We start from the raw sequence: 22,201 nt of genomic DNA on the forward strand, positions 1-22,201 counted from the left end.
TATTTTATCACTGTTCTTCATTCTTATTACATCTTTTCATCTCTCCTTCTGTCCTGCAAACGCTTTGCAAATTTTTATGCTTCCTCCGGAACTGAGAACAGTCTGTTTTGCTCCTCAGGTTTAAATATTTTAAGCACAGCTGAATGTCTTAACATGAATTTATAACCTTTTTTCCATAGGATCGATTTTGCTGTATTAAACTCCTTCCTCTTCTTTAAGAGTTCAAAACTTATGTCTAGGTAAAAAAATATTTTTTGACCCTTGTATTCCAATGGTTTATTATCTTCTCTAATTTTATTCCTTGCCCACTTCAGTATATTTTCTCTTGTCATATATCTCAAAAATTTTACTAAGATGGATCTTGGTTTTTGATGTACCTGCGGTTTCGGAGCTAATGCTCTGTGTGCCCTTTCTATTTCCATTTCTTCCCGTATTTCTGTCGTTCCCAGGACCTTTGGGATCCATTCTTTTATAAATTCCTTCATATCTGTGCCTTCTTCATCTTCCTTTAGGCCCACTATTTTTATGTTGTTTCGCCTACTATAATTTTCCAACATATCAATTTTCTGAGATAACAACTCTTGTGTCTCTTTAATTTTTTTGTCACTTTCTTCCAATTTTCCTCTTAAGTCGTTTACTTCCATTTCTACAGCCCTTTCTTGTTCTTCCACATTTCCTATTCTTTTCCCTATTTCTGTCATGACTAGTTCTAATTTTTGCATTTTAACTTCTGTTCTTTTCATTTTCCTTTTAATTGCACTAAATTGTAATGACAACCATTCTTTTAATGCTCTCATTTGTTCTTGAAAAAAAGCTTTATCTATATTCTGTCCATCTGTTTTACCTTCTATCTCTCTGTGAAGATCTTGGTCTTCTTCTTCCTCTTCTTCTGTGTCTGTATCTGTGTTTGTGTCTTCTTTTCTTTGTATCTGTGTCTCTTCTGATTTTCCTGATGAGTTGCTTGTATCATTTTGTTGGACCTCTTCTTGCTGGGCCTCTTGATCTTGGTCCTCCCCTTCTGGGCTGCTCATCTGTCGGTCCTCTTGCCTCTCACCCTTTCGACTTTCTTTCTCACCTGGTACCTCACTCCCTCTTCTGCCGCCTTCCTCATCTTCCAGCTGAGAACTCTGGTGTCAGGGGTTCCTCAGCTGGTCGCGCCGTGATTGCCCGCTCCTTGGCTGAGCCCCCCTCCAGTCGGTATTTTATTTTACCTTAGATTGCATACTGCTCATGCGCGACTCGTTGTGCACTTTGTTTGGGTCAGAGAGCTATTTTTGCAGTCCACCGGTTGGGGGGACGTGACTCCACAGGGCCCTGGCACCAACCTCAGAGAATGGACTTTCTTCGCCACCATGGCTCCCTGTTCCTTCGTGTAGGTAAGGCCTTCTTCTTTCTTTTCCGGTGACTTTTCTTCTTTTTTTCCCGTTGTTTTTACTTTTTCCTTCTTGGGTACCATCTTCTTTCTCTTCTCTGTAACTTTCTCTTCTATTTCTTATATTTTATATTTGTTGAACTTTGTCTTTTCTTGACTTTTTTTCTGGAGAGGGCTGGTTTTATCCTACCGGCCACTACTCCATCACATGACTCCTCCCCCAAGTCTGTCTTTAAGTTGAATCTGTAGGTAAGTCGGAACAGGTACATATGGTTCTTATTTAGCGTCAGTTAGTCAAATATTTTTAATTTAAACCAAATCCAAAGTTACACACTCAACGCAGTGTTAACGGCAACGTGATCGGTCTTAAAATGGCAGGCGGTGTTCTCCTTCCTCGAGCCAACAAACAGCTGAAGCCGCATGTAGTCTGTAAGTACGAGTTGTCCATAAGTTGAATGTTCGTAACCCAGGGTATAGATAGAGTATGCGCAAGCAGGCTTTTTCCACTGAGGGTAGGTGAGATCCAAACCAGAGGACATGGGATAAGGCTGAAAGGGGAAAAGTTTAAAGGGAACACAAGGGGGAACTTCTTCATGCTGAGAGTGGTGGGAGTGTGGAACGAGCTGCCGGCTGAAGTGGTGAATGCAGGCTCGATTTTGACATTTAAGAAACGTTGGGAGAGGTGCATGAATGGGAGAGGTAGTGAGAGATATGGCCTGGGTGCAGGTCAGAGGGACTAGGCACAGACTATATGGGCCAAAAGATCTGTTTCTGAGCTCTCATATTCTCTGATTCTATCAGGGCTAATATTCTGGTGAAAAGTCATTAGCCTCTCTCTGCTGGTGCCTCTTGATTTATGAAATATCTCAAGGGGTGTATTTAGTAAGCATTTCTTGTTGAGGAACTTTGAAACTCTCCTCTGCAAATGGCTGTTAATATTGTGTTAATGTTTAACCCTTTGATACACTTTCTCGAAGGATACAGGAAAAATGTTAGTTTGTGTAGCGACAGATCAGACGTGACTTTATTTGAACTTGGAATCTACTCGAAGGGCTAAATCTCCTAATTCTGTTCCTGTGTCCTCCAGCTCTTTATTGCCTCAGGTTATGGTGAAGAAAGGTTTACGACCCAGTAGTTTCCTAGCCAGTTTTTTTGTCTTAACTGCAGGGAAAGGTGCAGGGTTAATTGTGTTTTATTTTTATTTTAATCTCGGCAGCCATTTAAGTTTCATTTAAAGATGTTTTGGACCCAGGAGAAGTTGTTGCTGTGGGAAGTACAAAGACCCATGGAGTGTTGTCTAATTACATTACTGCCGCCTTTTTGGCTGCGGAAAAGGGCTCCTCCACCTTGTTGTATGGGTTAATGTTTCATTTGATTTAACTCGGGCATGAAATAGGCGCTCAACAGTTCCTGGAGGTTGCAAATAGAATCAGAATTTATTGTCGTGAACGTGTCACGAAATTCATTGTTACAAGTGCAGACAAACCCTCTCGTAAGCCCAATGGCCGTCTAGCAAACAGGTGAAGTGCAGAAAGGCCATCCCTTGCATCAAGGCTTGGTCTGGCCATGCACTGCAACAGATCTTCTTTCCCCCCCCCATCTTAGACCTGGATCAGGGAAGGGATGCCAAGAGGGTGGGTCTGGATCTGTGCAACCCCCTACTCACCTAAAATCCATTCATGCACATACTGTTCCTTTCTTGGAAAATGAGTTCCTATCAAACTCCACCAACTGACTGAAAGGAACCATCATCATCCTTTGGGATGGAGTCAGAAATGCAAATATTGCTGTAAATTACATTTAAAAAAGAAATTGGTGCAAATGAAGAGAATGTGAGGATGTGTCTGTGGTTCATTGTCCGTTCAGAAATCTGATGGCGGAGGGGAAGAAGGTGTTTTTGTACTGTTGGGTGTTTGTCTTCGGTCTCCTGTGCCTCCTTCTTGATGGTAGCAGTGCGAAGAGGGCGTGGGGGCCCTTCAGGGTAGAGACTGCTTGATGGAGTGAAGACCGATGCCCATGATGTCGCTGGCCAAGTCTGTAGTCTTTAGTTAAACACAGCCTGCCGACCCCATGATTGAAGTGAAAACACAAAACTGGGGAAACTCAGCGGTCAGCAAGCCTGGGCCGTCTCAGGAAGTGCGGTCACTGAGGTTTGGTGTCTCCGAGGAACTTGGTGCTCTGCACTCTCAACTCCCGACCTCCTAATGTGTAGTGGAGGCTGGTAGTCCCAAAGTCCATGATCATCTCCTTTGTCCTGTCCACGTTGAGACTCGGGTTAATACTCTTACACCCTATCATGAGATTTTCCACCTCTTCTATGTACTGCGACTCATCGTTTGTTGCTGCCTGATGAGGGCGACTATTGGAAGTCCTTTTTCGCAGGATGAGAATAGCAAATACCAAAGGGTATCTGTTTAAAGTGAGGGGAGGAAAGTTTAGGGGAGACATCAGGGGCAAGTTTTTATTACACATGGAGTTGTGGGGGCCTGGAGTGCATTGCCAGGGGTGGTGGTGGAGGCTGGAACAATAGGGACATTTAAAAGATTTGGATGTAAGGAAGATGGAGGCTTTAGATTTCTGGGAGTCCCCAACTCAAAGGACCTTTCCTGGACCCAACACACGAATATCATCAAGAAGAAAGCCCATCAACGCCATTACTTTGTTGAGAGTTTGAGAAGGTTTGGTGTGACATCGGAAACCCTGGCAAACTTCGACAGATGTGCAGTGGAAAGGGTGTTGGCTGGCTGCATCATGTGGGGATCCAGTACCTCTGATTGGAAAGTCTGTAAAAGGGAGTAGACACAGCCCAGGACATCACAGGTAAAACCCTCCCCATCGTCGAGAACATTGCCTTCAGGATAGAGGTATTGCAGGTTCAGGACCAGCTGCTCCCCCTCCACCATCGGACTCCTCAATGACAAACTCATTCAGGGTTGTGCACTTTATTGGGTCTTTTATTCTATCTGTATTGCACAGTTTGTTTACATTTCTCTATTTAGTATACACATTTTGAGTACAGTTTTTTGCACGACCGTTAAGTGGTAATTCTGCCTGACCGGCAGAAAGGAGAATCTCATGCTTGTATGTGATGTCATGTCTGTACTCTGTCAATAAATCTGAACTTTAGGTTATGGGTGTGAGATTGTGTGGAGTAGTTTTACATGGGTTAGCAGAGCACTGTGGGATGAAGGGCCTTTATTGTGCTGTAAAGTGCCATGTTTCTTTGGGGTTAGGGTGCTATGTAAATGCAAGATGTTGCATCTTCTATGCTATGATACTCATTCTCTCTGTTTCAATGCTTCATTATAGTGTTACCGGGATCTGACGCTGGTTAGCAGAGACGGCATGAACCTAATTTTAATCAAAATTAACCAACTCCTTATGGAAAAGTATTTGAAGCTTCAGGACACAGTCCGAATCCAGGTGAGATGAACCTGCAGTGTATACCACCCTGCAGCTGGCATTGATTGGTTCAGTGGAGGTGGTGGTGAGTTGGAGCAGAGGGATCATCGTCCAGTCGGAATAGGGTATGATGGTGAAGGACTGTCATGTGTCTGGGGCATGGTATGATGGTGAGAGAGGGTCGTGTGTCTTGGAGTAGGGTATGGTGGTGAGGGGGTGCTGTGTGTCTGGGGGTAGGGTGCGGTGGTGAGGGAGGGCTGTGTGTGTCTGGGGGTAGGGTGCAGTGGTAAGGCAGGGCCGTATGTGGGGTGAAGGGGCGGCAAGGTAAGGCCGTGTGGGGGGAGGGGGCAGCGAGTGGATACCGTGTGTTGAGGGAGGGGGCGGTGAGGGAGGGCCGTGTGTGTGTGTATGTGTGTGTGTGTGTGGGGAGGGGACGGCAAGGGAGGGCAGTCTGTCTGTGTGTGGTGGGGAGGGGACGGTGAAGGTGGGTCATGTGTGTGTGTGTGGGGGGAGGGGATGGCGAGCCATGTGTGGGGGGAGGGGGAAGTGAGTGGATGCTGTGTATGGAGGAGGAGTCAGTGAGGGAGGACCGTGTGTGGGGGGAAGGGGGCAGCGAGTGGATGCCATGTGTAGGGGGGAGGAGGCAGTATGGGTGGGCCGTGTGTGGGGGGCGGGGGCAGTGAGTGGATGCCGTGTGTGGGGGGGAGGGGGCGGTGAGGGAGTGCAGCTCGGTCAGTGAGGAGGTGCCGTGCACCCTGTCATGGTAGATCATCACTGAGGGAGTTGGTGTCAAACTCAAAAGTCCACAACATTGGGAGTGAAATAAAAACACAAAACTGGAGAAACTCAGCAGGTCAAGCAGTGAACTTTATGTTGCAAAGATAAAGATACGTATCCATCATTTCAGGCTTGAGCCCTTCGTCAAAGTATGAACAAAATGCAGGCAGGCATCCGAATAAAATGGTTGGGGGTCGGGGGAGGAGCACAGGTCCAAAGGCAGGAGGTAGATAAAGGAGGGAGGGCACAATAGCATATGTGGTGGGGACAGTTCTGTGAATGGAGAGGGCAGGGGCATGGAGAGCTGGAGGAAAGAAGACAGAGGATTGGAGAAGAGTGGGATAACGGGGAATGGGATAACAGAAACCAGAGAGGTCAATGTTAGTGCCAGCCAGCTGGAGAGAGTTTGTAGGTGCACAGGGACATGGACAGACATGTTGGGACAGAATTGAAAGGGTTGGCCTCGGGAAGGATCAGTTTGTGTCCAACAAGCAACAAATCTCTCTCTGAAAATCGACAAGAACCTTCCTGAGCAGTAACTATTTACCTTTCGAGCACCAAAGCCTGGTGAAATTCATAAATGTTAAATTCTGTGCACAGTATAAGAATTGCCTGCAACCAGTGAACTTGGAGGAGTGAGAAGTGAGATTGGACTGTGAATCAAAGAACTTTTCTGAACTTACACACACATTACATACACGTGCGCTTAGAATTAGAAGGGGGTTGTTAATAGTAATAAGTTAGAGTTTGATCCTGTTTTCATGTTTAAAGATAATTAAAAGCAACTTTTGTTGAAGTAACCATTTGTCTTGTTGAATTTCTATTGCTGCTGGGTTTTGGGGTCCTTTGGGCTCATAACACTCCCCACGTCTGTGTGCACGTGGATTGTCACTTTTCCTTCATCATCCAAGTAAACAGACATCAGCAACTCCTCAAAATTTATTGTCATGGGCATGTCACAAAATTTGTTGTTTTGCGGCAACATTTCAGGTGCAAAAATTGCTTTAAATTAAATGTTTAAATAAATAAATTTGTCCGACAAAAGAGAGCAATTGTCTGTGGTTCATTGTCCGTGCAGGAATTAGTAGCGATGGGGGGAAAAAAGCTGTCCTTGTGCCGCTGGGTGTTCGTCTTCAGGCTCCTGTACCTCCTTCCCCCAGTTGCAGTGAGGAGAGGGCAGCCTCTATCTTAATGGATAGATATCCTTAATGGAATGAAGACTGATGCACATGATGGTCAAGTTCACAACTCTCTGTAGCCTTTTCCTGTCCTGTGCATTGGCACCTCCATACCAGGCAGTGAAGCAACCAATCAGAATGCTCTCCACGGTAAATTTGCAAGAGTCTTTTGGTTCCATACTTATTCTTGTTTTCTCTCCATACCCCTTGATCCCTTTAGCCATACAAGCCACATTCCACTCCCTTGTGAATAAATCTAATGAACAACTGGCTTCAACAACTTCCTGTGGCAGGCAGTTCCACAGGTTCTGAGTGAAAAGGTTTCTCCTCATCTCCATCCTATACGAGTTCCTGCTTCTACCTCAACTGACCCCATTGTTGTAAACTTCCCTGAGATCCACAACATCTAACCTTCTTAGTTTTGTCAGAATCTTGTACATCCCCATGATATCTCCTCTTTCTCCTAAATTTCAAATGTATAACACTAATCTATCCAGTCTTTCTTCGGCCTAACATCCCAGCGTGATGAATCTTCTCTGCACTCCTTCAATAGCAAGAACGTCCTTCCTCAGATTAGGAGTCCAAAACTGGACACAAATGTTGGATACCGGTTTATGGAGAGAATAGGTTGGTCTCTGTGTGGCACTGATGTACTGTATTATTGAGGACCCTTTCCATCCAGCGCACAGTGATTTCAACCCATTCCCATCAGGAAGGAGGTACAGGAGCATCAAAATCAGGACTGCCAGGCTGGAGAACAGCTTCTTTCCATGGGCTGCGAGATTGACGAATGGTATCCTGGAGCTGAGAAAATCATCCCAAAATATTTATTTATATTGAATTTATATTATACATTTTATGTGATTATTATATGCTGGGTATTTAAATTTTATTTACAGCACAGTGTAAGCCAATTCTTGCTTCTGTTGTGCAACACCCAAATTAACCTACTGCTCCTCCTGTACTATTTTGGAAGGGGAGGAAACTGGAGCACCCGGAGGAAACACACACAGAAGTAAAACAGGAAAGTCTGCAGACACCGTGGTTGAAGTAAAAACACAATGCTGGAGAAATTCAGCTAGTCAAACAGTGGATTTTATGTAGCAAAGATCATTTTGTTTGGGCACATGCCGACATTTTTTTCCTCCCTTGATGAAGAGCTCGAGGCCAAAATGTTGGTTAAGTATCTTTACATTTGCTGTATAAAGTACACTGTTTGACCTGCTGAGTTTCTTCGAGCATTGTGTTTTTACGGAAACCCATGCCCTCACAGGAAGAACGTACAAACGGCTCCTGATCCGCACCCGTGATGCTGTAATGCTACGCTGTGCTGCCCCTGCCCTAACCGTGCCACCGTTTGTGTGCTCCGTGGTCCCGAGAAATGATATTTTGTTGGATTGTATGTGTACAGTCAGATTATAATGAGCTTCCATAGCACTGTGTGGTACAGGGTGGGTTCAGGTCTGTTTCAGCAAGGGTTTGGGGCAATGGACACAATAAATCTCAAAGCAGAATAAGTTGTAATGTATTTTTACTTGGCCACAGTGAAATGACTGAAGGGGATGGGGATGTTAACGGCAGTTTATTGACGATGCAGTCTGTCCTTTGTCTTCAGTTGGCATGGTTGGTGCGAGAGATAGTGAAGGGGGTGGGGATGTTAATGGCAGTTCATTGACGATGCAGTCTGTCCTTTGTCTTCAGTTGGCATGGCTGGTGCGAGAGATAGTGAAGAATGCAGTCCTGGGCGCGGATGGCGTGTGCATGACGCTTATGAAACAAATAGCTGGTGAGTATTTGTTCAGTTCTGCTGGGTTGGAGGGAGGTGAAATGGTGCAATCAGCATCTCATTGACCTGTGGTTGCCGTAGTCTATCCTGTGGTTTTTTTGCGAGAGGCAGAGGGGACGAGTGCTGCATATCCTGTTTGTTGAAAGTGCTGTTCTCAGAATGGATTTACCACCAGTTTTCCCTCTTGGACTGCTGCCCCTTTGCCAGTTCCTGGAACCTCATCCTCTGGCTGCATAGCCACTGGCTCCTTACTGGATCCTGGCTCCACGACCGCTGGCTCCTCGCCAATTTCCAGTTCCACGTTGGTTCCCGGTTCCTCTCCACTGCATCCTTGCTGGTTCCCGGCTCTGTGCCCACTGGGCCATGCCAGTTTCCAACACCCTGCTGGTTCCTGGTTCATCTCCACTGACTCCATGCTGGTTCCTGGTTCTGTGGACACGAGAATGTCGCTTACCAACTCTATGCTCGCTGGCTTCAGGATGGTTCCCGTCTCCACGAACCTTGTTCCCTTAATTCTCTACTATGTAAAAATCTATCCAACCTTGTCTTAAATATATTTACTGAGGTCACCTCCACTGCTTCAATGGGCAGCGAATTCCACAGATTCACCACCCTCTGGGAAAAGCATTTCCTCCTCATTTCTGTCTTCCTAAATCTACTCCCCTGAATCTTGAGACAGTAGCCCCTTTCATACTGCCACCTTATCCTAGTAATTAATGGCCAAATTACCAGTTAACGTGCCAGTCAGAACGCTCACGAGTCGGCACGTAGGTGTCAGATAACCCCGGGATGGACCATCTAGGTAGGGTGTATCATCCCTGGTGTGATCTAACGCCTGCGTGCCAATTAGCCCAGTGTGAAAGGGACATGGACTATCCAGGGACGATGTAGTGATGTGTTGATGATGTTTTTCAGTGAGTGAAGGAACGTGAAGGAAACAAAAGATTAAAAAGAAAGTATAAACTTTGTATTCAATTCACTAAGTCTGGATCAATGTATTATCTGGATATTGTATTTAAACAAAATTAATTATGCCTAATTACAACATAAATGGGTACATACAACAATCAAAGATCAATAAATAAATGTCTGTGAGGGAGAGACGAAGGGGAGGGAGAGATGGAGGAGAGAGAAGGAAGGGGGGGAAGAGATGGAGAGCAATGGTGGACCTGCCCTCCCAGAATTCTGTGTGGCAGAAAAAAGGTCTCTATGCATGGAGCACATGGAAGGGTTTCTCTGCCGCACAGAATTCTGGGAGGGAAGGTCCACCATCACTTGATGCATCACTCAGACGTCACCTGTGGAGGATAGGTGCCCCTCTCATTGGGGATGCCTGGTGGTGAGTGTGAAGGATGGAGAGAACCAGTTAACAGTGGTCCAATGTGAATGGCAAAAATTGCTTCTTTAACTGGTGCATTGAACAGCCTATTTACAGGTTAGCCAGTGTGAAAAGGGCTAAAGTCCCCTAGTTCTGGTCTCTCCCACCAATGGAAACAACTTTCCTACCTCTCTATCTTATCTTTGCTTTTCATAATTTTATGTTTTGATAAGATCCCCTCTCATTCTTCTAAATTCCAGCGAGTGCAGACCCAGACGACTCAATCTCTCCTAGGAGACTAAACCCCTCATCTCTGGAATCCATCTAGCGAACCTCCTCTGCACCGCTTCCAAAGTCAGTCCATCCTTCTTCAAGTTAGGAGAAGAAGGATGCACCATCATTGTGGCTCTTGGCAAGGACCCCTGGAATAATCTGCGTTTAAATATAACTGCTTTTGAACCGGTTTCCATTGTAAAACCAAGCAGTCAGCATTGTCTTGCCAGCTGCTCCCCTGCATCCTATGAGGCCAAACTTTCTACTGCCATTGAGGCTGGTTTGAGAATAGCTGTGTAGTTTACAGAAAAATAAACTTGTGTAATAAATACTGACATAAAATAGGAATGATCATTGTATTGCAGGTATTTGGACTGTTTGGGGGCCCTGAGTGGTGGTGATGGGGAGTTGTGAGCGCAAGTGTTGCTTTTTTTAATAAAATTTAGACATACAGCGCGGAAACAGGCACTTCAGCCATTGAGACCCAAATTTCCCAATTAACCCCATACATTTTTTTTGGATGGGGGGAGGAAACTGGAGCACCTGACATAAACCCACACAGGTCCCGAGAAGAACGTACAAACTCCTCACAGACAGCGCTGGATTCGAATCTGGGTCGCTGGTGCTGTACCTGTAATAGGGTTGTGCTAACCTCTACGCTGATTGTGCTGCCCTACAGTCATAGGAATAGGTACCAAGGGAGCGATTAGTGGGAAGGAATGAGTGGGAGAGGGAGTCCCGGAGGGAGTGGTCCCTACGGAAGGTGGATAAGGAAGATGTATCTTGTGGTGGGATCACTGCAGAGGGTAATATGTTGGATGTGGAGGATGGTAGGTGAGGAAAAGGGGAATCCTGTCTCGGGGTGTAGTGGGAGAAAGCAGACGTGCGGGAAATAGAGGCGATGCTGGTGAGGGCTGAGTTGAGGATGGTAGAGGGAAAGCCAGGTTTTTTGAAGGAGGAGAACATCACAGATGAACTTAACCAAGGGCTCAGGCCTGGAACGTTGGTTATTTTGTTACACAAAAAAAAAACTGTGTGACCTTGCTGAGTTTCTCCAGCTCTTTGTGTATTGACCAAGGTAATGATTGCTGTGCAACTGGTCGATCTGTGATACAGGTTAAGACCATAAGACATGGGAGCAGAAATAGGCCGTTCAGACCATCGAGTCTCCCCCACTGTTTAATCAAGAGCTGATCCATTCTCCCACTCAGCCCCATTGCCCGGCCTTCTCCCCATAACCTTTGATGCCCTGGCTAATTAAGAACCTATCAATCTCTGCCTTAAATACACCCAATGACCTGGATTCCACAACCACCTGTGGTAACAAATTCCACAGATTCACAAATCTCTGGCTGAAGAAATTTCTCCGCATCTCCATTCTAAATGGGCGCCATTCGATCCTGAAGCTTTGCCCTCTTGACAGACACTCCTGCTCTGGGGAACAACCTTTCTACATCTACTCTGTCCTCGCCTTTCAACACTTGAAATGTTTCAATGAGATTTCCCCCTCCACCCCCTCATTTTCTTAAATTCCAATAAGTGCAGGCCAAGGTCTATCAAACACCCCTCATGTGATAACCCTTTCATTCCTGGAATCATCTTTGTGAACCTCCTTGACCCTCTCCAACGTCAGCACATCCTTTCTTAAATAAGGAGCCCAAAATTGCTCATAATGTGATGTCTCACCAGGGCCTTATAAAGCCTCAACATTACATCCCTGCTCTTATATTCTATTCTTTTTGAAATGAACACCAGCATTGCATTTGCCTTCTTCACCGTCGTCTCAACCTGCAAGTTTACCTTCAGGCCATCCTGCATGAGGACTCCCAGGTCCCTTTGCTTCTGGGTATTTTCAGTTTTCTCCCCATTAAGAAAATAGTCTGTCCATTTTTTTTTTCTCTTATTGGGCAGAGAAATGGCAAATGAAATCAATTCTCCTAATCTGTCCAAGTCCTTCTGCCGCCTCCCTGTTTCCTAAACACTACCTACCTTCCCATAAATCTGTATCCCCCTTGCTTCATCTCCTTTTGAATGCTCAGAAATGTTTCCTACAGTTTACCCTGTCTATACCCCTCATAATTTTCTGTCACTCAACCATGTCCTTTGCTCCAGAGTCAGTTTCTCCAGACTCTGCTCCATCCCAATCAATATCCCAGTGAACCTCCTCTCCTCCCTCTCCAGAGATTTCACATCCTAGTGCTAAAGGTTTTAGTGTAAACATTGTGTGGGGTAAAACAGTTGACTGGAGATCGGAAGGGGTTAGCGTAGTGGTTAGAGCCACGCCGTTACTGGGACCGGGGTTCGAATCTGGCACTGACAATGAGGAGTTTGTACGTTCTTCCCATGCAGGGGCTGGGTTTCTTCCCACCCTTCAAAATGTACCAGGGTTGTAGGTCATTTGAGAGTAATCGGGCGGCATCGGCTTGTGGGTTGGAAGGGCATATGTCTTAAAATAAAATCACTCAAGGCCAAAGGTAATTGGACGAAAGAATCAAAGGAGTAACAATAAAATATATAATACTGGAGAAACTCAGCAGGTCAAACAGTGTACTTTATATAGCAAAAGTACAAAAGTAATGTTTCCATATAACAATTACAGCATAGAAACCAACTTTGCCCTTCTAGTCCACGCCAAACACTTTTTCCCACCTAACTCCACTGACCGACACAACTCATAACCCTCCATTCCTTTCCAGTTCATACATACATACAGAACAGACTCGATGGGCCTAGTGGCCTGCTTCTGTTCCTTTGCCTTGTTATCTTCTGATATCCAACTTCTCCTTAAATGCTAAAATCGAGCCTGCCTCCACCACTTTGTCTGGAAGCTCATTCCGTACACCCACCACTCTCTGAGTAAAGGAGTGCCCCTTCATGGTTCCTCTAAACTTTTGCCCCCGAACTCTCACCTGATGTCCTCTTGTTTGTATCTCCCCCTTTCTTAAAGGAAAATGCCTCTCCACGTCCACTCTATCTATATCCCTAATAATTTTAAATACCTCAATCAAATATCCTCTCAACCTTCTATGCTCCAAAGAATAAAGACCTAACTTATTTAACCTTCCCCTATAATTTAGACCCCGTAACCCCAGCAACATTCCAGTAAATCTCTGTACTCTCTCCAATTTGTTGATATCTTTCCTATACTTTGGTGACCAAAACTGTACACAATAGTCCAAATTTGGCTTCACCAATGCTTGAATCCTTCATCAAGGTATGAACAAAATGGTGGGGAGGAGCGTAGGCCCACAGGCAGGAGGTAATAAGGGAGGGAAGGCACAGCAGCAAACAGGGAGGGGGATGGCTTTGTGAATGGCAAGGGAAGGGGGTGGAGAGATAGAGGAAAGGAGACAGAATGGGGAAAGGAGGGGTCATTGAAGTCGATGTTAATACCATCCGGTTGGAGAGTGCCCAGACGGAAAGTTAGGAGTTACTCTTTTGCTCAAGTGCTTCTGCGCGGGTGGCAGTTTATGTGAAGCCGAAACCGGGTAGTGGCTGGATTTTTATTGGGGAACAAGTGCTGCAAATGCTGAAACCTGGAGGATAAGGAAGCAGCAGGAGGAACTCTGGGTCAGGTAGCACCTTGGGGGGGTGGGGGGAGGAGGTTGACATTTTGGAGTAAAACATGGAAGTCTGCAGACACCGTGAATGAAGTAGAAACACGACGCTGGAGAAACTCAACAGGTCAAGCAGTGTCCTTTATCTGTGGGTCGTTGCCTGAAAGTGCAGTGGGTTTCAACAGGGACCTTCAGAAAGGGAGTGAATTGGAGGGATCAGCGCAGGGGGTGCGTACGGAATTTGCTGCATTTTTTGCTTTAAAGAGCCAGTGGCTTTGGAAAGGGCCACAAATGATTCTGGGTTCTCTTGTGATAACATAGAGCATTACCTTCGACAAGGGCTCTATAAAAGAAAATTGCCCCTGATGTCTCCCCTAAATTTTGTCCTCTGGTGTTTGCTTTTCCCGCTGGCTGTCCACCCTATCTATTCCTCTCAGAATCTTGTAGACCTCTATTAAGTCTCCTCTCATCCTTCCTCCAAAGAGAGAAATTCCAGCTCTGCTCGCCTTGCCTCGTAAGACTTAATTTTCCAATCCAGGCAACATCCCGATAAATCTCATTGCTTTTTGCTCTTCTTCTTTCTGCAGGAGGGGATGTGACTCCAAAGAACATCTGGCTGGCTGAGAGTGTCCTTGACATCCTGATGGAGCAGAGGTACAGTGAGACGGGGCTTCCTGCACTCTGCTGAGCCCCCCTTAACCCTTCCTGTTGTTTTGAACCTCCGGAGACTGAGGGGTGGGGATCCGAAAGCCTTTGAGGAGAGAGACTCGTGCAGCCGATCAGCCGACGTCCGTGTCGGGTGGCGGTTTATCTATCCTCCCGTGATGTGAAGCCGAAACCGGGTAGTGGCTGGATTTTTATTGGGGAACAAGAGCTGCAGATGCTGAAATCTGGAGGATAAGGAAGCAGCAGGAGGAACTCTGGGTCAGGTAGCGCCTTGAGGGGGTGGGGGAGGAGGGAATGCATGGTTGACATTTTGGAGTAAAACACGAAAGTCTGCAGACACCGTGAATGAAGTAGAAACACGACACTGGAGAAACTCAACAGGTCAAGCAGTGTCCTTTATCGAGCAAAGATAAAGATACATAACAAATGTTTCAAGGTGTGGAAAAATGTCGGCGGGCGCCCAAACAAAATGGTGGGGGGGAGGAGCACAGCAGGTAATAGGTAGATGAGGAAGGCCACACCAGCAGCAGGGGGAGGGGAGGAAAGGAGAGGGAAGGGAGAGGTGGAGAGCTGGAGGAAGGGAAACGGAGCGAGGGGGAAAGGAGGAAGAACAGGGAATAGGCCAGCGGAAACCAGAGATTGATATGAATGCCATCCGGTTGGAAAGTGCCCAGATGGAACATTTGGTGTTGCCCTCTCCCCACTCCCAACTTACGGTTGGTCTTGGTATGTGAGTGCACAGGACCATGAACAGAAATGCTGGTGCGGGAATGGGGCGTGAAATGGAAATGGTTGGCCTCTGGGAGATCCCTGTCACTGGGCAGAGTGGAAATCATTCTGGATAAGTGGGGGCGGCACGGTTAGCAGAACACTGCTCCAGAGTGAATCCCGTGCTACCTGTGAGGGGTTGGTACTGTCTCCCCGTGTCGACTGGGTCCTCCGGTTTCCTCCCGCTTTATTCGGTGTAATTAGATGGCACAGGGTCACAGGCTGGGAGGGCCTGTTACCGTGCTGGATTTCTTATTTTTTAAAAAAAAGCAAGTGTGAGATGATGCAATTTGGAAGGCCAAACTTGAAGGCAGAGGTTAATGGTGGGATACGTAACAGTGTGGAAGAGTAGAGGGTCCTTGGGGTCTAAATCTGTAGATCCCTCAAAGTTGCTGCACAGGATAGTACAGTTAAGAAGGCCAAAGGTACACTGGGCTTCATTAGTGGGGGGATTGATTTCAAGAGTCATGAGGTAATGTTGCACTTCTATAAAATTCTGGTTAGACTTCACTTAGAATATTATGCGCAGTTCTGGTCACCTCGTTACAGGAAGGATGTGGAAGCTGTGGAGAAGGTGCAGAGGAGATTCGCCAGGCTGTGGCCTGGAATGGAAAATATATCTTAGCAGAGCTGGGACTTTTCTCTTTGGAGTGAAGAAGGATGGGAGGTGATATAATAGGGGTCAAGATTATGAGAGGCGTGGACAGTCAGCACCTTTTTTCCAGGGCAGGAATAGCAAATATCAGAGGATAAGTGAAGGGAGGAAGGATTAGGGGAAAGTTTGTTTTACACACAGAGTTGTGGGGGCCTGGAATGCATTGCCGGGGTGGTGGTGGAGGCTGGAATAGTAGAGACATTAAAGAGACTCTTAGAGAGGCTCATGGATGGAAGGAAGATAGAGGGCGATGAGGTAGCAAGGGCGTTTATTTTTGGTGTGTATGAGTCAGCACAACATTGTGGGCTGAAGGGCCTATACTGTAATAATCTATGTTCTGTCCTTTACTGTGTACTTTACAGTAATTGCTTGTCTTTTGCTCTGAGACATGAGGGCTGAATCTTTGCAGCGCAATTAGTATCAGAAAGAATGTCGGGAGTCATGGGTGGGACAGGAGCAGATTTTGTTCCCTACCACTTAACCATATAACCATATACAGTGCAGAACAGGCCAGTTTGGCCCTACTAGTCCATGCCGGAACAAATCCCCACCCTCCTAGTCCCACTGACCAGCACCTGGTCCATACCCCTCCAATCCTCTCCCCTCCATGTAATTATCCAGTCTTTCCTTAAATGTAAATAACGTTCTTGCTTCAACCACCTCTGCCGGAAACTCATTCCACATCCCAACCACCCTTGGCGTGAAGAAATTTCCCGTCATGTTCCCCTTATAATTTTCCCCCTGCAATCTCAAACCATGGCCTCTGGTTTGAATATCCCCCACTCTTAATTGAAAAAGCCTATCCACATTGACTCTCTCTGCCCCTTTTAAAATCTTGAACACCTCCATCAAATCCCCCCTCAATCTTCTACACTCCAGAGAAAAAGCCCCAGGCTGCTCAACCTTTCTCTGTAACTCAAACCCTGACATCCTGTCAACATTCTCGTGAACCTTCTCTGCACTCTCTCTATTTTGTTTATATCCTTCCTATAATTTGGTGACCAAAACTGTACACAGTACTCCAAACTTGGCCTCACCAATGCTTTGTACAATTTCATCAACTCTTGAATTCAATACTCCAATTTATGAAGGCCAACATTCCAAATGCCTTCTTCACCACACCATCTACCTGAGTATCAACTTTGAGGGTACTATTTACCATAACTCCTAAATCTCTTTGTTGCTCTGTACATCTCAATTGTCTACCATTCAATGTATATGACCTATTTAGATTTGCCTTTCCAAAATGCAACACTTCACACTTATCCGTATTAAATTCCATCAGCCATTTCTCCTCTAGCTTTCCTATATCTCTTTTTAAGGTACGGTAATCTTCCTCACTGTCCACAATACCACCAATCTTTGTATCATCTGTAAACTTACTTATCCAATTCACCACCCCTTCTTCCAGATCGTTAATATATATAACGAACAATAGTGGACCCAGGACCGGTCCCTGAGGAACTCCACTAGTCACTGGCCTCCAATTTGACAAACAATTTTCTACCACTACTCTCTGACACCTCCTATCCAACCATTGCTGAATCCATTTCACTACCTCCTTATTTATACCTAATGCCTCCACCTTTTTTCCTAACCTCCTGTGGGGAACTTTGTCAAAACCTTTACTAAAGTCTAAATAGACAACATCCACAGCCTTCCCTTCATCAATCTTTTTTGTAACCCCCCCTTGAAAAACTCTAAAAGATTTGTTAAGCATGATCTACCCCTGACAAAACCATGCTGACTACTACCTATCAATCCCTGTTCTTCCAAATATTTGTAAATGCCATCCCTCAGAACACTTTCCATCAACTTACCCACCACAGACGTCAGACTCACAGGTCTATAATTTCCAGGCTTACATTTGGACCCTTTTTTAAACAGTGGAACCACATGGGCCACCCTCCAATCCTCTGGCACTACCCCCGTGACCAATGACATCCTAAATATCTCTGTTAATGGCCCCACTATCTGTACACTAGTCTCCCTGAGTGTCCTTGGGAATACTTTGTCCGGACCCGGAGATTTGTCCACCTTTATCTTTTTTAACACTGCCATCACTACATCCTCGGTTATCCTTATATGATTCATGACCTCCCCACTATTTTTCTTTACTTCAACTGGTACAATATTTTTTTCCCTAGTGAATACCGAGGAAAAGAAATCATTTAAAATTTCCCCCATCTCCTCTGACTTCTCACTCAGCCTACCCTCCCTATCTACAAGGGGTCCAATTTTATCCCTCACTAATCTTTTACTTTTAATGTACCTATCGAAACCCTTTGGATTTATTCTTACTCTGCCTGTCAAAGCCTCTTCGTGCCTCTTTTTGGCCTTTCTAATTTCTTTCTTAAGATTTTTTCTACACTCCTTATAGTCCTCTTTCAATTTCTCATCTCCCTGGTGTTTATACCTCTTGTAAACCTCCCTCTTACTCCTAACCAAATTTCTAATATTCCTCGAAAACCAAGGCTCCCTATGACTTCCAACCTTTCCTTTGATCCTCACTGGGACATATCTACTCTGTACTCTCAAAATTTCTTCTTTGAATATTCTCCATTTTTCATTTACATCCTTTCCTGAAAAAATCATGTCCCACTTAATACTCCCCAAAGCCAACTCCCCAAAGCCATTCTCATTCCTTCGAAATTTGCTTTTCTCCAATCCAGAAACTCAACTTTAGGCCCTTCTTTGCTCTTCCCTAAAACTACCCTAAAACTAATAGAGTTGTGATCACTAGACCCAATTTGTTCTCCAACGTTAACCTCAGACATCTGACCTATCTCGTTCCCTAACAGGAGATCCAGTATTATACCATCCCGAGACGGTTCCTCTACATATTGATTAAGAAAACTTGAGTGTTTGCTGTCACCAGCCTGTCAAAGGGCATCATTGACTGAACGATGAACCACGAAACATGCTATCCCTTTGCTCATGGAATATTGTCGACCCACATGCTCGATGCAGCAACACTGTGCCTGAACTTGTGTTTACGGGGAGCGTGGAGGGTGTAGAGCAGCCACTCTCACCGGGGGCCATGGAATGTTTCAGTAAAGCCTTGTTTTCTTTTCACCTCTCGTACATAGAACCATTGAATTTTCAGCACATAAACAGGGCTTTTGGCCCTTCTAGTCCGTGCTGAACAATTTTTTCTGCTTCGTCCCACTGACCTACACCCAGTCCATAGCCCTTCATACTCCTCCCATAATCTATCTGTCCAAATTCTTCTCAAATGTTAAAAGTGAGCCCGCATTCACCACCCCAGCTGCCAGTTCGTTCCTCTCTCCAAAAATTCTCTGTGTGAAGAAGTTAGAACCGTAAAGCACTCTTCTACAGAAACAGGCCCCATCTAGTCTGTGCAGAGCCATTTTCCAGCCTACGAGTTCATGCTGCCCAACTATGTGAATGGGCGGAGGAAACCAGAGCATCCAGGGAAAACCCACGCAGATACGGGGCGAATGTATAAACTCCTTACAGACAGCGCCGATTGGAATTGGGGTTGCTGGTGTTGTAATGACCAAATAACATATCTGGAATTTCCCTGCTTCATAACCCTCTGGTTTTCTTACTTTTCTAATGTTCTCTTCAAAGATCCCAGTGTACCTGCCTCCACCACTGTTGCCGGTAACATGTTCCATGCACCTACCACTCTCTGTCTGGGAAAAAAATCCCTCTACTTTTAAAATTATTTACACCACCAGTAGAAGCTGATTCAAGCAATTTAAACCCGTTCTGCCCAATTACACCAATTTAACTTTAACCCATTTATATTTTGAAGAGTGGGAGGAAACTGGAATGCCCAGAGAAAACCCCTACAGACACGGGGAGAACATACAAACTTGATCCAGGCACCGGTGGATTTGAACCCCGGTTGCTGGTAATGAATTAGCGTCGCCCAAGCGCTACTCTAACTCTGCCGCCCCCAAGCACCTTAAAGCTGTTCTCCCTTCTCAGGGACATAGGATTCGAGGTAGTAGATTTAGGACGGAGATGAGGAGGAACTGAGGGTGGGGAATCTGTGGAATTGGCTGCCCACTGAAGGAGTGGAGGTGAGCTCAGTAAATATATTTAAGACAAGGTTGGATAGATTTTTACAGAGTAGGGGAATTAAGGGATATGGGGAAAGGCAGGTCGGTGGAGGTGAGCCCATCATCAGGTCACATTGAATGATGAGGCAGGCCTGATGGGTCTTGTGTTCTGTTGGCCATTTCAGCTCTAGGAAAAAGCCACTATCAACTCTTATCTTATAGATCTCTTATAGAGATCTATAAGATCGTGAGGGACAAAGATAGGTAAATAGTGGTCATCCTTTTTCAAAGGGGAGGGAGTCTGAAGCTCGAGGGCATAGACTTAAAGGGGAGGGGGAGAGAGAGAGAGATCTTGGAGCAAAATCTTTTTCACACGATGGGTGGAGGGGATGTCAGACAAAATGGTGGCAGTGTGAACACTTCTAATGTCAGAGACGTGGATAGGAAGGGTTTGGGCCAAAGGTAGAAGGGAGACGAGCTCGGGTGGACACTTTGGTTGGCATGGACATTGAAGGATCCGATTCATGATCTAAAACTGACCAGTGGGGTGGCAGAAGAGTTAGAAGTGAGGTTAAAGAGAAGTCCCATTCATTCTCTGAAAGTTTGTCATGTGAGATGGGGGAAGACATCAGGGGTAATTTTTACACAGAGCTGAGGGGGCCTGGAATACATTGTCAAAGGGTGGTGGCGGAAGCTGGACCAATAGGGACATTTAAGAGACATTTTGACAGGCACATGCATAAAAGAAAAATAGGGTTATGAGGCAGGTAGGGTTTAGTTTATTTTTTGATAGGTAAATATGGGTCAGAACAACATCGTGAGATGAATGGTGCTGTGCTGTTCTGTGTATTCCGGTGGACAGAATAGCCTCTATTGACGGTGTTCTAACATATTCTAAAAGAAGGGCAGGTGAGCTCGCTCCCAGTCTGATGTTCGTCTCTTGGTCTGCATCATTGATCCTTACTGTTGCTGGAGCTGAGATGTGCGGGTGGGGAGAGCTGCTGGATAGCCCCTGTCTCCATAGCAACTGCACTTGCATATGCAAATGAAAGCACAAAAGGCTGCCACAACCCAGCAGAGCAGACTGCATCCGTGGATAGGAGAAGCAGTTTTAACCCCTGCTCCCCAGACCTGAAACGCGAACCCTACCCCCCCCCCCCCCGCAAAATCTGCTGTGTAGTTGCAGATTTAAAATTTAAATTTGCAGCATGGTAACGCCCTTCCCTGCCGACTAAATATAGTAAACTTATGGCACCTATGGGAATTGGTAGATGCCGGATAAGTGAATGTTCCAGTTGCTTGAGAGTGCGTGTTGCGTGATTGGTGAAGTAGCCACTAGGGATTGCCAAATTTTAAACCTGTATTTTTCACCTATTTATTTTCCGTGATTTTTTTTGCCATTTGCTTGAATTCTGGATAACAGGGATTTTCTTCTTTTCTTCTTTGGCTTGGCTTCGCGGACGAAGATTTATGGAGGGGGTAAAAAGTCCACGTCAGCTGCAGGCTCGTTTGTGGCTGACAAGTCCGATGTGGGACAGGCAGACACGATTGCAGCGGTTGCAAGGGAAAATTGGTTGGTTGGGGTTGGGTGTTGGGTTTTTCCTCCTTTGCCTTTTGTCAGTGAGGTGGGCTCTGCGGTCTTCTTCAAAGGAGGTTGCTGCCCGCCAAACTGTGAGGCGCCAAGATGCACGGTTTGAGGCGTTATCAGCCCACTGGCGGTGGTCAATGTGGCAGGCACCAAGAGATTTCTTTAGGCAGTCCTTGTACCTTTTCTTTGGTGCACCTCTGTCACGGTGGCCAGTGGAGAGCTCGCCATATAACACGATCTTGGGAAGGCGATGGTCCTCCATTCTGGAGACGTGACCCATCCAGCGCAGCTGGATCTTCAGCAGCGTGGACTCGATGCTGTTGACCTCTGCCATCTCGAGTACTTCGACGTTAGGGGTGTAAGCGCTCCAATGGATGTTGAGGATGGAGCGGAGACAACGCTGGTGGAAGCGTTCTAGGAGCCGTAGGTGGTGCCGGTAGAGGACCCATGATTCGGAGCCGAACAGGAGTGTGGGTATGACAACGGCTCTGTATACGCTTATCTTTGTGAGGTTTTTCAGTTGGTTGTTTTTCCAGACTCTTTTGTGTACTCTTCCAAAGGCGCTATTTGCCTTGGCGAGTCTGTTGTCTATCTCATTGTCGATCCTTGCATCTGATGAAATGGTGCAGCCGAGATAGGTAAACTGGTTGACCGTTTTGAGTTTTGTGTGCCCGATCGAGATGTGGGGGGGCTGGTAGTCATGGTGGGGAGCTGGCTGATGGAGGACCTCAGTTTTCTTCAGGCTGACTTCCAGGCCAAACATTTTGGCAGTTTCCGCAAAGCAGGACGTCAAGTGCTGAAGAGCTGGCTCTGAATGGGCAACTAAAGCG

At 45.9% G+C, this 22,201-nt stretch overlaps 1 protein-coding gene across 6 annotated transcripts in view; it reads left to right on the forward strand.

Annotated features, from left to right (window-relative positions):
* The window catches only part of ints3 (integrator complex subunit 3), a 147,670-nt gene that overhangs the window by 37,570 nt on the left and 87,899 nt on the right, over positions 1–22,201 (forward strand). For 5 of the 6 annotated variants that reach the window (XM_069940619.1, XM_069940624.1, XM_069940620.1 and 2 more), the window contains 3 exons: positions 4,682–4,795; positions 8,431–8,515; positions 14,251–14,317. In XM_069940619.1, coding sequence (XP_069796720.1) covers positions 4,682–4,795; positions 8,431–8,515; positions 14,251–14,317 — 266 coding nt within the window. Of the gene's footprint in view, positions 1–179; positions 240–4,681; positions 4,796–8,430; positions 8,516–14,250; positions 14,318–22,201 lie in introns of all 6 variants that reach the window. The other variant, XM_069940622.1, reaches the window with a different exon arrangement.

This window comes from Narcine bancroftii, chromosome 5 (assembly GCF_036971445.1).
Source record: "Narcine bancroftii isolate sNarBan1 chromosome 5, sNarBan1.hap1, whole genome shotgun sequence".
NCBI classification, from domain to species: domain Eukaryota; kingdom Metazoa; phylum Chordata; class Chondrichthyes; order Torpediniformes; family Narcinidae; genus Narcine; species Narcine bancroftii.